This window comes from Oncorhynchus mykiss, chromosome 17 (genome assembly GCF_057628025.1).
Source record: "Oncorhynchus mykiss isolate SJ-2025 chromosome 17, ASM5762802v1, whole genome shotgun sequence".
Classification (NCBI taxonomy): domain Eukaryota; kingdom Metazoa; phylum Chordata; class Actinopteri; order Salmoniformes; family Salmonidae; genus Oncorhynchus; species Oncorhynchus mykiss.
In genome coordinates, this window is record NC_143038.1 from 13,892,857 (window position 1) to 13,908,341 (window position 15,485).

General features: G+C 39.3%; 1 protein-coding gene across 1 annotated transcript in view; it reads left to right on the forward strand.

The window, feature by feature from the left end:
• Positions 1 to 1,259: 1,259 nt before the first annotated feature.
• The window catches only part of LOC110493746 (uncharacterized), a 29,773-nt gene continuing 15,547 nt past the window's right edge, over positions 1,260 to 15,485 (forward strand). The window contains 3 exon segments of the mRNA XM_036949744.2: positions 1,260 to 1,915; positions 2,715 to 2,908; positions 3,224 to 3,392. Of these exon segments, the coding sequence (XP_036805639.2) occupies positions 1,531 to 1,915; positions 2,715 to 2,908; positions 3,224 to 3,392 (748 nt within the window). The 5' untranslated portion in view covers positions 1,260 to 1,530.

The window sequence follows — 15,485 nt, forward strand, 5'->3', positions numbered from 1 at the left end:
TATTTTTTCCAACAATTTACACAACATTCTCTGTCAAAGTGGAAGAAAAATTATAGCGTTTGTAGAAATGTTGTAAAAAATGAAACACTAATATATTTTGATTAGATAAGTACAAGTATAGATAAGTAGAAGTATTCAGCCCCTTGAGTCAATACATGTTAGAATCACATTTGGCAGCGATTATAGCTACTCTGAGTCTTTCTGGGTAGGTCTAAGAGCTTTTGTACACCTGGATTGTACAATATATACACATTATTATTTTAACTCTTACTGACAAGCCCTTAACCAACAATGCTGAGGTTAAAAAAATAACACACATATTTGCTAAATAAAAAGAAAATAGTAACCCAATAGAAACAATAATAAGGCTATATATAAGGAGTACCATTACCTAGTCTATTTTTATTTATTTGATTTATTTAACCTTTATTTAACTGGGCAAGTCAGTTAAGAACAAATTCTTATTTACGATGGCGTACCAAAAGGCAAAAAGCTTTAACTGTATATATATAAAAGGCCTCGGGGACAGGGCCCCCGTCCCCGAGCCCTTTTATATGTATACAGTTGAAGTCGGAAGTTTACATACACCTTAGCTTGTGGAAGGCTACCCAAAACCCTTGACCCAAGTTAAACAATTTAAAGGCAATGCTACCAAATCCTAATTGAGTGTATGTAAACTTCTGACCCACTGGGGATGCGATGAAAGAAATAAAAGCTGAAATAAATCATTCTCTTTCCTATTATTTTGACATTTCACATTCTTAAAATAAAGTGGTGATCCTAACTGACTGAAAACAGGGAATTTTTACAATATTTAAATGTCAGGAATTGTGAAATACTGAGGTTAAATGTATTTGGCTAAGGTGTTTGTAAACTTCTGACTTCAACTGTAGATGGTGCAGAGTGAAAAGCCAGCAGTAGGTCGTGCGACAAAGACCCCCTCCAAAACGAACCATTTGGACCATTTGGAGTCCCTACTGAGTATTTCCCACCCCATTTTAGCTGAGACAGGTACAACATTTCTCTCTACAGCTGAATATTCTCAACATACCAGTGTCAACATTGTATTTTTTTTAAATTTGAATTATTGGTATTAAAAAAGTTTTTTAAAACCATGTTTTTCATTTGTTTTCATGAACGACTCATTGCACTTCAAATATCAGTGAATGACCTATCCACATTGCAATGTTTTGAAATGCGCGGTTCTATTTAGAAGATTTCCTCATTACCATACAAACAGGACGTCATCGTTTGTGCTGCTGATAGAAGTAGAAGAAGTAGAAGAAGACGCTTCTTCAACAACAACACGGCTACTGATTCAGCCATCTCTGTACCGGTAGCTTGTTAGCCAACATAAAACCGACCCATTGCATCACTTTAGACCATTTTTTTTTACATGAATAGTAGTGTTTCAAACCCAATTCGGATAACGTATGTACTAGTTGATTTAAACGGAATTTGCAATTTAAGATTGATACTGAGCCTAGCACCAGGGCAGTCGCTCATGCTAGCTAGCTAACATCCCCGACAATGAGCTCACAAAGCTTCTCCCCCGCTGCTGAAAAAGAGGTCTGCTGGACAGAGAAAGAACCTCTGGGGCTGAACATTGTCGTAAAAGAAGAAGACGGGGATACAGTAAAAGGAGAGGAAGAAGCTTTCAGAACGACGAATGAGAAAGAAGAGGCTATCACATTGAAAGAAGAAGAGGGGGCTGTTATGGTGAACGAAGAGAAAGGACCTTTTGTAGTGAAAGAGGAAGTAGACGAATTCAGAATGAAAGAGGAGACTATCACATTGAAAGAAGAAGAAGAAGAATATTGTATAATGAAAGAGGAAGAGATGGCTATCTCAATAAAGGAGGAGGAAGACGTTTTGGAACTGAAAGAGGAGGCAGGAGGGGAGACTGAAGACACCAGTGAGTTTTGTCACAGATAGAACAATGTTTTGTCTAGAAGGGACTTTACAGATTTTTCGTAGCAGGTTTAGGAGATCTTGTGCAGCAGGTTAAGGTTAGCTAAAATATCCCCCCCCCCCCCCAAAAAAACCAACCTAAACCTGACAAAAGCTGTATCCCATCTAGCCATGACTATAGATCAACGAGCCAGATGTTTTACGGGATGTATAAATCTGAAGCATCCGGTTGGAATTTCCATTCCCTATTCCCCATCAAATATGTTGAGGAGAGGAAGGAAGCCCAGTGTCCAGCAGTGGGAGAGTATGGAGTGAGATGGAACTGGGACGACATTCAGCTAATTTTCTAAATCTACGGAACCTTTAATCACAAAACAAGGAATATGTTATGAACAGAGTGGTACGTTTTGTAGACTTTAACCTTTGCTAAAGTAAAAAAAAAATGCTGGTGTTTAGAAGAGATTTGAGTTATTGTACACACACACACACTTCACAAAGTAGGGGTGCCATAATGGCAAAATGTATGTTTGTTCTGCCCAGTATGCTTAATTTGATCCCTTTGGAAACAACAGACTGTGGTGTATCTTGGGTTAGTTATACAAATCTTTGGTATTGTCTTAAAAACAGTTGCGGAGGCATTCTACTGACCTCCGTTTTTTTCCTTTTCATTTTAGTTTAGTTTGTATTCAGAGTTCGCTCTCCGACTGAAGGTTCTAGGATTTAGAGAGTGATATGCCTGGAATTAGGTAGAAAGCCAGCTACACCCTTTGTTTTAACCAATAGTTGAACTCTTCTCTTTACAGAACCTAGGCAAAATGCTGTTTTCTGGCCCTCCCAGGGCTGTATAGTGAAACAGGACATCAGAAAGATACAGGAAGAATATAGTGTGGCTCCCATGAGTCCCAGCCAGACTGTTGATGATGATGGCAATGTTATTCACTGCAATGAAGAATGGGACATGGAGGACAAGGATTGGTTTCCTAGCAACCGGCTGGAGGTAAGTATTTCCCAGTCATTGAGTGTTTTGGTTCTCAACAGTCCTTCCTTGATTCTTCAACCTCCTTCTTTGAATACATTAGAGGAGAATATTTGAGGTTCCTCCAAATGTCCTATATATGTAAATGTACGTGGCAAATAAAGGTGATTCTGATTGGACTTTCTCTTCCAATACAGTTTGGGAAGGAGGTCCAGAGAATGAGAGGAGTCAAAGAAAGACTGCTGAGACTTTTGAGAATTCAAATTTCTTTGACATGTAGGAGAGTTTCCCACCCTAAATTGATTCTGTCATTATTTACGCATATGTGTTTTCCAGGACACGTCTTTCCCGCCCCCCTCCCCTCTCCCGGAGTCCCCAGGTCGTGCCTCACTGTGGGGTCTGAAGAGGGTGTCTGTGTGGCTAGTCGATTGCAGGAAAACACCAGGGCTGAGTGGAACTGCGAGAGAAGGAGATGAAAAGGGAGATTCAGATTCAATGTCATCAGGTAAGAATAATGGTGTGTGTGGATTAGACTCCAGTCTTCTTCTGTAACAGTTCACTAATTGATCAATATTTATTTGTTGACCCATATTTGCAAAACATAGCTATTTAGTGTTGATTAGCAGCTCATCTGTCAGGGCTATACAGTGCAACCGTTTTGGTCTTGTGTAGGGCTGTGATGGTCTCGAAATTTAGTCAGCCGGTGATTGTCAAGCAAATAACTGTCGGTCTCACAGTAATTGACCGTTAATTCATCTTAAACACATTTAGCATCGTCTGGCTTCCACACACAGCCTACAAGCCACTGATGCAGAACTTTGGAACATCTACATTTTAAAAAGTCGAATAAATCCATGTAATATAGCCTACACCATCACAATAAATCCATGTAATATAGCCTACACCTTCACAATAAATCGATGTAATATAGCCTACAACTTCACAATAAATCCATGTAATATAGCCTACACCATCACAATAAATCCATGTAATATAGCCTACACCTTCACAATAAATCCATTATTTTATTTTAGACTGGTCTAAAGAAACATGATATGAAGAAAATGTATTCTACTTCAGAAGAACAGAATAGCATACTCTGAGTTGTCCTTATGGCATAGCCAGATCAGGACCTAACATATGGCTGTGGGCTACACTAGTTCATTTAGCAGATAAGATTTGCTTAGAATTCCATGGCATTATTTTATAGTGTGAAGAATACAATTGAACAAAGCTGAATAATATAGAAGGGATATTTTCTCCAAACAATTTGAGGGAGTGTGCACATGTGGCTATTCTGTGTTGAGCAGTTAACAAATAAATAGGTACTCTTATATGCTTAATTTAGTGTTATTAATGTAACTTTAGTTGTTCTACAAACATTGGGCTATATGTTTAGATGTTTAATACATTGTCAGGCTGCATGATGTGACTCTAATGATGATTTGAAAAAAGTTGCCTGAAAGGCATGGGCTCTGCTTTGTTTCTACACACTTCATCAGTCCCTCATTCACAATTTGACAAGCACTTGATAATGCCTTGAATTTCCCGGCGGCATCCCCTTTGTGTGGCCATAATACACCCTAAAAAAATCACATTTGCAGCCCTTTCCCTGAGTGCTGCCTGCTCCGAAGCATCTATCATCTCACTCAAATGGCTCTCCATCACGTGATCGGGTCTTTCTCACAGGCTACAAGTGAAGACACTTGTAATAGGATAAGAACGCGTGCATAGGATAAGGACACTTGCAGTTGAGTCCCCAATGTGTCTATCGGGGACGCAACTGCACGCGTCCTTATCCTATTTCGAGGTGCATATTGAAGATATTGGAAGAACTGTCCACATTTACCTTTCGTCAGCCAACAAGATGAGTAGGCCTAACGAACAGCAACAGCACTAACCTATGTCAATCTACTGTTCCCCATAGTACAAGAGTTGACCTATTCTGTGCAATAAATAAATATTCCAAACATAGTCTGGGACAGTTGTGGGATGTGATAGAGCTCAAATTAATACAACCATTAGCTTTAAAAAAAACTACATAATGAGGCTGATGCAACAGATCAGAACGTTTAGCTTAATTTAAACATTTTTTTTTTTTAAGAACTACTCAGAGTATGACATCTTGTAACTGTACAACAAACATAGTGATCCTAAACGTTGACACTGTACACTGAGTGTACAAAACATTAGGTACACCTTCCTAATATTGAGTTACACTCCGTTTTGCCCTCAGAACAGCGTCAATTTGTTGGGGCATGGACTCTACAAGGTGTTGAAAGTGTTCCACAGGGATGCTGGCCTATGTTGACTCCAATGCTTCCCACAGTTGTGTCAAGTTGGCTGGATGTCCTTTGGGTGGTGGACCATTTCTTGATTCTGTACTGTTCTGGACATAATATAGACTTGGTCTTTTACCAAATAGGGCTATATTCTGTATACTACCCCTACCTTGTCACAGTACAACTGATTGGCTCAAACGCATTAAGAAGGAAAGAAATTCCACAAATTAACTTTTAACAAGGCACACCTCTTAATGGAAATGCATTCCAGTTGACTACCTCATTTTGTATGTGTATTTATTATGGATCCCCATTAGGCAGCAGCTGCTCTTCCTGGGGTCCAGCAAAATTAAGGCAGTTTATACAATTTTAAAATCATTACAATACATTCACAGATTTCACAACACACTGTGTGCCCCCAGTTCCCTACTTCACCACTACCACATATCTACAGTACTACATCCATGTGTATTTATAGTGTGTGTGTGTGTGTGTATATATGTCTGTGCCAATGTTTGTGTTGCTTCACAGTCCCTGCTGTTCCATAAGGTGTTTTTTAATCTGTTTTTTTAAATCTAATTTTGCTGCTTGCATCAGTTACTTGATGTAGATAGAGCCATGACTACATGGAATTCTATGTAGTACTGTGTGCCTCCCATAGTCTGTTCTGGACTTGGGGACTGTGAAGAGACTAGAGGTCGGCCGATTAGGATTTTTCAACGCCGATACCGATTAATGGAGGGCCAAAATAAGCTGAAATCGATTCATCGGCCGATTAAAAAATAAATAAAAAAAAGACAATTACAACAATACTGAAAGCACACTTATTTTAACTTAATATAATACATCAATAAAAATTATTTTAGCCTCAAATAAATAATGAAACATGTTCGATTTGGTTTAAATAATGCAAAAACAAAGTGTTGAAGAAGAAAGTAAAAGTGCAATATGTGCCATGTAAAAAAGCTAACGTTTAAGTTCCTTGCTCAGAACATGAGAACATATGAAAGCTGGTGGTTCCTTTTATTAACATGAGACTTCAATATTCCAAGGTAAGAGGTTTTAGGTTGTAGTTAATATAGTATTTATAGGACTATTTCTCTCTATACCATTTGTATTCAATATACCTTTGACTATTGGATGTTCTTATAGGCACTTTAGTATTGCCAGTGTAACAGTATAGCTTCCGTCCCTCTCCTCGCTCCTACTGTCATGGAGAATCGTCTCAGAAATATAACACTCTTACAAGAACTTTTGAATTCAATATACACTTTAATACAAAGTAGCAAAACTGAGCCCTTCCATGGAAGGACCCTATCACAAACATAACAGGGCCGAGCCCCTCCATGGAAAGAGACCAAATTCTCATATTACAGAGTCCTGCCTTTATAGGATTCTGTCTTTGCATAACGTATAGAGTCCCCTTCCTCTATATGAAAATAGCTTCCCTTGACCTGTCCATTATTTTCTTCACATCTCAGAGGTAGTTCACGCCCACTAACGCTCATATCTGCTTTTGGTTAGGTTATAACGATGGTAGAACCCTTTTGACGTCCTAAAAATAATGTATCCATTGCATGCTTATGTTTCATGTGTTAGTCATCAGTTATCTTGCTTCCATCTTTCTTCCTGTATCCTGCTGACCATAGTACGTCCAGCTGTCATAAATGTACGTATGGTCTGGGTGTCATATGGCCTGGGTGTCATCTTCTCTTAATGTGCATGTCCTTGCTACTTCAGCCTGGCAACTAGACCTATTTATATTTAATGCTTTTGCTCTCCTTAATGGTTCGCTCCTACACTACCTGGGCTCGAACGAGGAACACATCGACAACAGCCACCCTCGAAGCAGCGTTACCCATGCAGAGCAAGGGGAACAACTACTCCCAGTCTCAGAGCGAGTGACATTTGAAACGCTATTAGCGCGCACCCCGCTAACTATCTAGCCATTTCCTAATCTCATGGGTTGATAGGCTTGAAGTCATAAACAGCGCAATGCTTGAAGCACAGTGAAGAGCTGCTGGCAAAATGCACAAAAGTAATGTGGTCGAATCCGGAAACTATAATTTCGAAAACAAAACATTTATTATTATCGCATATACCCTGACTCTGCGTGCAATGAACGCAAGAGAAGTGACACAATTTCACCTGGTTAATATTGCCTGCTAACCTGGATTTATTTGAGCTAAATATGCAGGTTTAAAAATATATACTTCTGTGTATTGATTTTAAGAAAGGCATTGATGTTTATGGTTAGGTACACATTGGTGCAACGACAGTCCTTTTTCCGCGAATGCGCACCGCATCGATTATATGCAACGCAGGACACGCTAGATAAACTAGTAATATCATCAACCATGTGTAGTTAACTAGTGATTATGATTGATTGATTGTTTTTTTATAAGATAAGTTTAATGCTAGCTTGCAACTTACCTTGGCTTCTTACTGCATTTGCGTATCAGGTAGGCTCCTCAGGGAGTGCAATGAGAGGCAGGTGGTTAGAGCGTTGGACTAGTTAACTAAGGTTGCAAGATTGAATCCCCGAGCTGACAAGGTAAAAATCTGTCGTTCTGCCCCCGAACAAGGCAGTTAACCCACCGTTCCTAGGCCGTCATTGAAAATAAAAATGTGTTCTTAACTGACTTGCCTAGTTAAATAGAGGTGTACATTTTTTATTTATTTTAAATCGGCCAAATCGGTGTCCAAAAATACAGATTTCCGATTGTTATTTAATCGGCCATTCTGATTAATCGGTCGATCTCTAGAAGAGACCTCTTGTGGCATGTCTTGTGGGGTATTTATGTGTGTCCAACCTGTGTGCCAGTAGTTTAGACAGACAGCTCGGTGCATTCAACATGTCAATACTTCTCATAAATAAAAGTAGTGATGAAGACAATCTCTACTCCACTTTCAGCCATGAGAGATTGACATGCATATTATTAATGTTAGCTCTCTGTGTACATCCAAGGGCCAGCCGTGCTGCCTTGTTCTGGGCCAATTGCAATTTTCCTAAGTCCTTTTTTGTGGCACCTGACCACACGGCTGAACAGTAGTCAAGGTGCGACAAAACTAGGGCCTGTAGGACCTGCCTTGTTGATAGTGTTGTTAAGAAGGCAGAGCATCGCTTTATTATAGACAGACTTCTCCTCATCTTAGCTACTACTGCATCAATATGTTTTGACCATGATAGTTTACAATCTAATGTTACTTCAAGCAGTTTAGTCATATCAACTTGCTCAATTTCCACATTATTTAGTACAATATTTAGTTGAGGTTTAGGGTTTATTTCCAAATACAATACTTTAGTTTTGGAAATATTTAGGGCTAACTTATTCCTTGCCACCCACTCTGAAACTAACTGCAGCTCTTTGTTGAGTGTTGCAGTCATTTCAGTTGCTGTAGTAGCTGATGTGTATAGTGTTGAGTCATCCGCATACATAGACACTATGGCTTTACTCAAAGTCAGTGGCATGTCGTTAGTAAAAATTGAAAAGAGCAAGGGGCCTAAACAGCTACCCGTGGTTATTCTAACTGGATTATATTTGAGAGGCTTCCATTAAAGAACACCCTCTGTGTTCTGTTAGACAAGTAACTCTTTATCCACATTATAGCAGGGGGTGTAAAGCCATAACGCATACGTTTTTCCAGCAGCAGACCATGATTGATAATGACAAAAGCTGCACTGAAGTCTGACAAGACACCCGCCACAATCATTTTATCGTCAATTTCTCTCAGCCAGTCATCATTTGTGTAAGTGCCGTGCTTGTCGAGTGTCCTTCCCTATAAGCATGCTGAAATTCTGTTGTCAATTTGTTTACTGTGAAATAGCATTGTATCTGGTCAAACACTAGCTTACTAGGGGTTGGTAACAGGCTGATTGGTCGGGTGTTTGAGCCAGTAAAGGGGGCTTTACTATTCTTGGGTAGCGCAACGACTTTAGCTTCCCCCCAGGCTTGAGGGCACACGGTCTCAAGTAGGCTTAAATTGAAGATGTGGAAAATAGGACTGGCAATATTATCTGCTATTATCCTCAATAATTTTCCATCCAGATTATCAGACCCCGGTGGCTTGTCATTGTTGATAGACAACAATCATTTTTTCACCTCTTCCACACTGACTTTATGGAATTCAGAAGTACAATTCTTGTCTTTCATTGTTTGGTCCGATATACTTAGATGTGTAGTGTCAGCGTTTGTTGCTGGCATGTCATCCCTACGTTTGCTTATCTTGCCAATGAAAACGGCATTAAAGTAGTTCGCAATATCAGTGGGCTTTGTGACGAATGAGCCATCTGATTCAATGAATGAAGGAGCCGAGTTGGCTTTTTTCCCCAAAATGTAATTTAAGGTGCCCCAAAGCTTTTTTCTATCATTCTTTATATAATTTATATTTGTTTCATGGTGTAGTTTCTTTTTATTTTGTTTAGTCTCATGATTTCTTAATTTGCAGTACGTTTGCCAATCAGTTTGGCTGCCAGACTTAATTTCCATACATTTTGCCTCATCCCTCTCAACCGTACAATTTTTAAATTCCTCATCAATCCAAGGGGATTAAACCGTTTTTACACTCATTTTCTTAATGGGTGTGTGCTTATTAGTAACTGGAATAAGTAGTTTCATAAATGCGTCAAGTGCAGCGTCTGGTTGCTCCTCATTACCCACCACAGACCAGCAAATATTCTTTACATCATCAACATATAAATCACTACAAAACTTATTGTATGACCTCTTATACACTATATTAGGCCGTTGGAACTTTGGTTTTCCTAGATATGGCTATTATATTGTGATCACTATATCCTATGGATTTGGATACTGCTTTAAAGCAAAATTCTGCAGCATTAGTAAAGATGGAATCAATACATGTTGATGATTTCATTCCTGTGCTGTTTATAACTACCCTGGAAGGTTGACTGACAACCTGATCCAGGTCGCAGGCATTGGTTACAGTTTGACGTTTTTTCTTGATTGGGCAGCTTGATGATAGCCAGTCAATATTTAAATCACCCAGAAAATATACTTCTCAGTTGATATCACATACATTATCAAGCATTTGACACATATTATACAGATACTGATTGTTAGCACTTGGTGGTCTATAGCAGCTTCCCACCAGAATGGGCTTTAGGTGAGGCAGATGAACCTGTAGCCATATTACTTCAACAGTATTTAACATTAGATTGTCTCTAAGCTTTACAGGAATGTGGTTCTGAACATAGACAGCAACACCGCCTCCGTTGGCATTTCTGTATTTTCGGTAGATGTTATAACCATGTATTGCTACCACTGTATCATCAAAGGTATATCTAAGTGAGTTTCAGAGATAGTCAGAATATGAATGTCATCTGTTACAAGCAAGTTATTGTCTTCATGGATCTTGTTTCTTAGGCTACATATGTTATATGGGCTATTTTTAGCACTTTTCTGGGTTGCTTGATTGTTTTTAATGCTTTAATGTGAAGCTTATCAGAGGTAGACTTACTCATGTTATTTACATTGGAGCTGATAGTGCAGGGTGAGCTGCATAAAGGGGTCTTCCTACTATTGCACACCGCCTCAGTGCTAACAGTGTAACTCTGGTTTATAGGGTCATGATTACTGCAAACAATAGCTGTAGGATAAACAGATGTATTTGGTGCAATTAGGGGTACATAAATTAAATGACTTACATTGTGTTTGCCAATGCCCCTAAGATCATGTACATTTGATGCAGCATTATGACGACTCATTGTCACAATGGTAGAGATTAACTTAACTGGTTTTGGATAATTTACCAGTCATTGTTTCAACGCAGCCTTGAAATGCGTGGACCGAGTCCAGGAGCCAAGAGGAGAGAGTATCCTGTAGAGTATCTTCTGTTTCCAGAAGGTGTCAAAGTTATCAATAACAGTGACTCCAGCAGAGCTACGACAGTCTTTTAGCCAGATGTCTAATGCCAACAGTCTGCTGAATCTTTCACATCTGCGGCCCAACGATGGTACTGGACCTGAAATTATTGGCCATTTTCTTTAGAGTCTTTTAATGCTAAAATCGGTTCTTTAAAATCAATTTTCAAATGTTCCGAGCTAGCCTTTCTGATGTCGTTTGACCCCCACATGGACTACGACAGTGTCAGCTCCCGGCATCTGTGGTAGAACAGTCGGAAGCAGCCTTGTTATGTCCTGTACTCGTGCTCCTGGGTAGCACAGAGTTTTTGCCTTGGGGACCGAGATGTTTCTCACCATAGAGCTGCCTATGATGACAGCTGGTGATGTTGAATGGGCCGGTCTCTCAGGCAGCCTCATGTTCTGTTGAGGCTGGGAGCTCCGAGGATCTGAACCCGAGGTAGAAGAATACCAAGAGTGTGCAAAGCTCTCATCAAGGCAAAGGGTGGCTACTTTGAAGAATCTCAAATATAAAATGTATTTTGATTTGTTTGACACTTTATTTGGTCACTACTTGATGTGTTATTTCATAGTTTTGATGTCTTCTCTATTATTCTAAAATGTAGAAAATAGTACAAATAATGAAAAAACCTTGAATGATTAGGTGTGTCCAAACCTTTGACTGGTACTCTACATATAACCTCAATTAGCTCGACTAACCTTGACATTGACTCGGTACCGGTACCCCCTGTATATAGGAAAGGGGGATACCTAGTCAGTTGTATAACTGAATGCCTTCAACTGAAATGTTTCTTCCGCATTTAACCCAAGCCCTCTGAATCAGTTTCGTTATTGTTACTTTAGAATTGTTTTGATTTAGTTTATTTAGTAAAAAATGTTCTTAACTTATTTTTCTTAACTACATTGTTGTTTAACTGCTTGTAAGTAAGCGTTTCATGGTAAGGTCTGCACCTGTTGTATTCGGCGCATGTGACAAATAACATTTGATTTGAAGGCTTAAAAATCTCCTCCCCTACATCTACACTGATTGAGGTGGATTTAACCGGTGACATCAATAAGGATCATGGCTTTCATCTGGATTCAGCTGGTCAGTCTTTGTCACGGAAAGAACCCAACCTTAACCTTAATGTTTTGTACACAGTGTTTATGACATGAGTTGTATGATATGGAAGTGTGAAGTGTATATTTAGACTCACGGGTGTTTGGTTTGCTTGTATGACGTCAAAGCAATATTTATTATAATCCTCAACGTCTCATCTTTCAAAATACATACTCCTCTTAATTTACAGCAATTCCCTCACTTAAGCAACAAAAAGTGTATAAAAGCTGCCAAATTAGTGGGAGGGATGGGGGCAACTTCTTGTCGTGCGAGGGGCTCAAGTTCAGAACAGCTGTCAGTCAAAACCCATACAGCGCTGAGAAGTGCAGTCAGAGCTCTGACGTCATGTATAGCATGTTACTGTATAGCCACTGCATGGCAATTTAGGCATTTATCAGTGCACAAATCTCAAATGTTTACCCGTATGCAAGTACCCATTGTCAAGTTTTTCGGGGCAGGCTAACTCCACTGTAACCTGAATTAAGTGTTTGAGGTGTGAGTTGAGGAACAATAAAATCGGATTCCATCCCTGTAGCACAGAAGGCGTTAAAGGACAATTCTACCACTTTTCAACTTCATTCATTATATCCAGCACCAAACCAGTGTCAACATATGTGATCTTTGGTTAAAAAGATAAGAAGAAAGGTCCTAAAAAATGCTTCTCTGTGACATCACAGGGTAGGATTAAAATAGGGATGAGCACGGTTGTCAGAATATTTGAATATCTGAAGGAATGTTAGTATTATTTACTTGCAAATATTTTTTGCTAATAATTTTTTTTTTTTTATAAATACTTTGGAAATGTTTTTATAAAATTGTCTGTGACTTTGTTACATACAAGGATTGACCATGTCATTAGACATTTTAATAAAACAACAGTTATATTACAGTTTTTATGAGTGTGCCAGTGGAGGCTGGTGACTTCAAAAATTGAGGAGGATGGGAGACCCATGGTATAGGCACGGGAGGCATAGAGACCACAAAGTGTGTTTAAAAAATCATCAAAGACAAATTATTTTTAACCTAAAGCATTTAATAAAGACATTTATAGTACAATATTTTGGGGAAGGGGAATGAGAGGGCTACTTACACAGTGTTGGAAAAGGATCACAGCAGTGATTGAATGAGGGTATGTGGCATGAGTTGAGGTGTTCAGAGGCTTGACCAGTGTAGGATAGGATTTTACTGGGAAGACAAAAAACAATAACACAACACACTACACAGTTATACAAATTTGATCTGTAATAATGTGATTTGTGTATGTGATTGACTCTACATACAGCAATGAGAGAAAATTGATAGGGGTACTTGCAGTGCTTGGAAGGAAAACATTCAATGTGCCAGTGGATGAACAGGTACATGAGACGTTGTGGCTTCAGTTCATGTCACGAGAAAGTTGACAATCGTAGTGGAGCGGAGTAGTCATCACCTGTTAATCAGGGAACAGGAGGGGACTTAGCTGTAAATACAAATAGCAGATACATTATTTTACAGCTGCGCCACCGTAGGTTTGGATGAGTTTCTCTATGAAGTTAAACTCCGACATCTCAAAATTCATGTAGTCAAACACAGACTGCGCATCTCACCCACTTGACACATCAAAGTAGCCCAAGAAACGTTCCTGAATAAAGCCCTGATCATCCACATACCTGACGATAACTGACTACTGCAAGCAGACTGGTGGCACCAGAGGTCCCAGAGCGGTGGGGTTTTCCTGATAGGTTAACCTAACTATGAAAACTCTGGACCCAATAAGGCATGACAGTGATTAATCAGTTGTAAAAATGTTTTATAATGGCTATGATGGGACCATTTTTTCCTAATCAAGTCACATTGTTTAAAAAAACTCCTGGCCCTGGGGGTTGATGAAAACCCTGTCAAACTGCAGCTTCCTTAAATTTGTTCATATAAATTATATTTAGACTAGATTAGGAGGGGGATTTCCTCTACTCAGACACAGATAACAACTGATAGACAATGGAATTCACAGGGCTGAGCTGGCTTTATGCATGTTTGCATCATGCAGGCCTATGAAACTGTAGGCCTTGTAAATAAAATGACACATCTGCCATCACTATTATGTTGATTGATTCATTCCTGGTAATACTTTTGGATGAAAAACGTATAGGCAGCCTAGCCAGCCCAATTTTGAATATAATAGAAATGTGATCAAATTCACATTTTCTCCTGACACACAAATGGACTATAAATACATAACGTTACCAATTAGTTTACCCTGACCAGATGGACAGGGAGCATAGGATGCATGCAGCTGCTCTTATTAGTAGCCTGCAGTTGATCAGACGGAAAAATCATCTTGTTTTCATCCCATAAAGCATGTCAGATTTCTAATGTTTAGGTGTAGCCTAGGCTGCGGCAACATTTATGTCATGAGTTTTTGCTTGTGATTATGTGTTATTGTCTTTGCTAAATAAACACTGGAGGAAAGTGCAAAGCCTACTTGAGTACATGCGGGAAAAAAATGTGCTGCGTCAACCTCTCTCTTTAATCTAACGTTTAATGGATGATGCGATGGAAGCTATCAAATCATTCTGAATTGTTTTTGACAACCCAGAAAAGATGTTCAGCTTGTAAAGAATTGTAATGTGCAATTACAGGTGGCTTGATGATAGGCTCCCTGTTAACCAGCTATACATTTGATACCAGTTGATATTGAACGCTCTCACCTTTTCAGCCTTCTTCATGAAACTGATCTCAGGCAGAGGACAACCCTCGCTTTTAATTCACACCTTTTCCGTGTACCCCAGAGAATGAAAGGGGTTCTTCAGCAAAAAGTCTGCACACTTGCGCTGGTAGTTAGCTACTGAAGTTAGCAAGGCAACTTTAAATACAGTTGAAGTCGGAAGTTTACATACACCTTAGCCAAATACATTTAAACTCAGTTTTTCACAATTCCTGACATTTAATCGTAGTAAGAATTCCCTGTCTTAGGTCAGTTAGGATGACCACTTTATTTTAAGAATGTGATATGTCAGAATAATATTAGAGAGAATGATTTATTTCAGCTTTTATTTTTTCATCACATTCCCAGTGGGTCAGAAGTTTACATACTGTACACTCAATTAGTATTTAGTAGCATTACCTTTACATTTTTTAACTTGGGTCAAATGTTTCAGGTAGCCTTCCACAAGCTCCCCACAATAGGTTGGGTGAATTTTGGCCCATCCCTCCTGACAGAGCTGGTGTAACTGAGCCAGGTTTGCAGGCCTCCTTGCTCGCTGTGCCTTTAAACTTCCAAAGTTGTGGCAAAATGGCTTAAGGAGTGGCATCACAAAGCCCTGACCTCAATCCCATAGAAAATGTGTGGGCAGA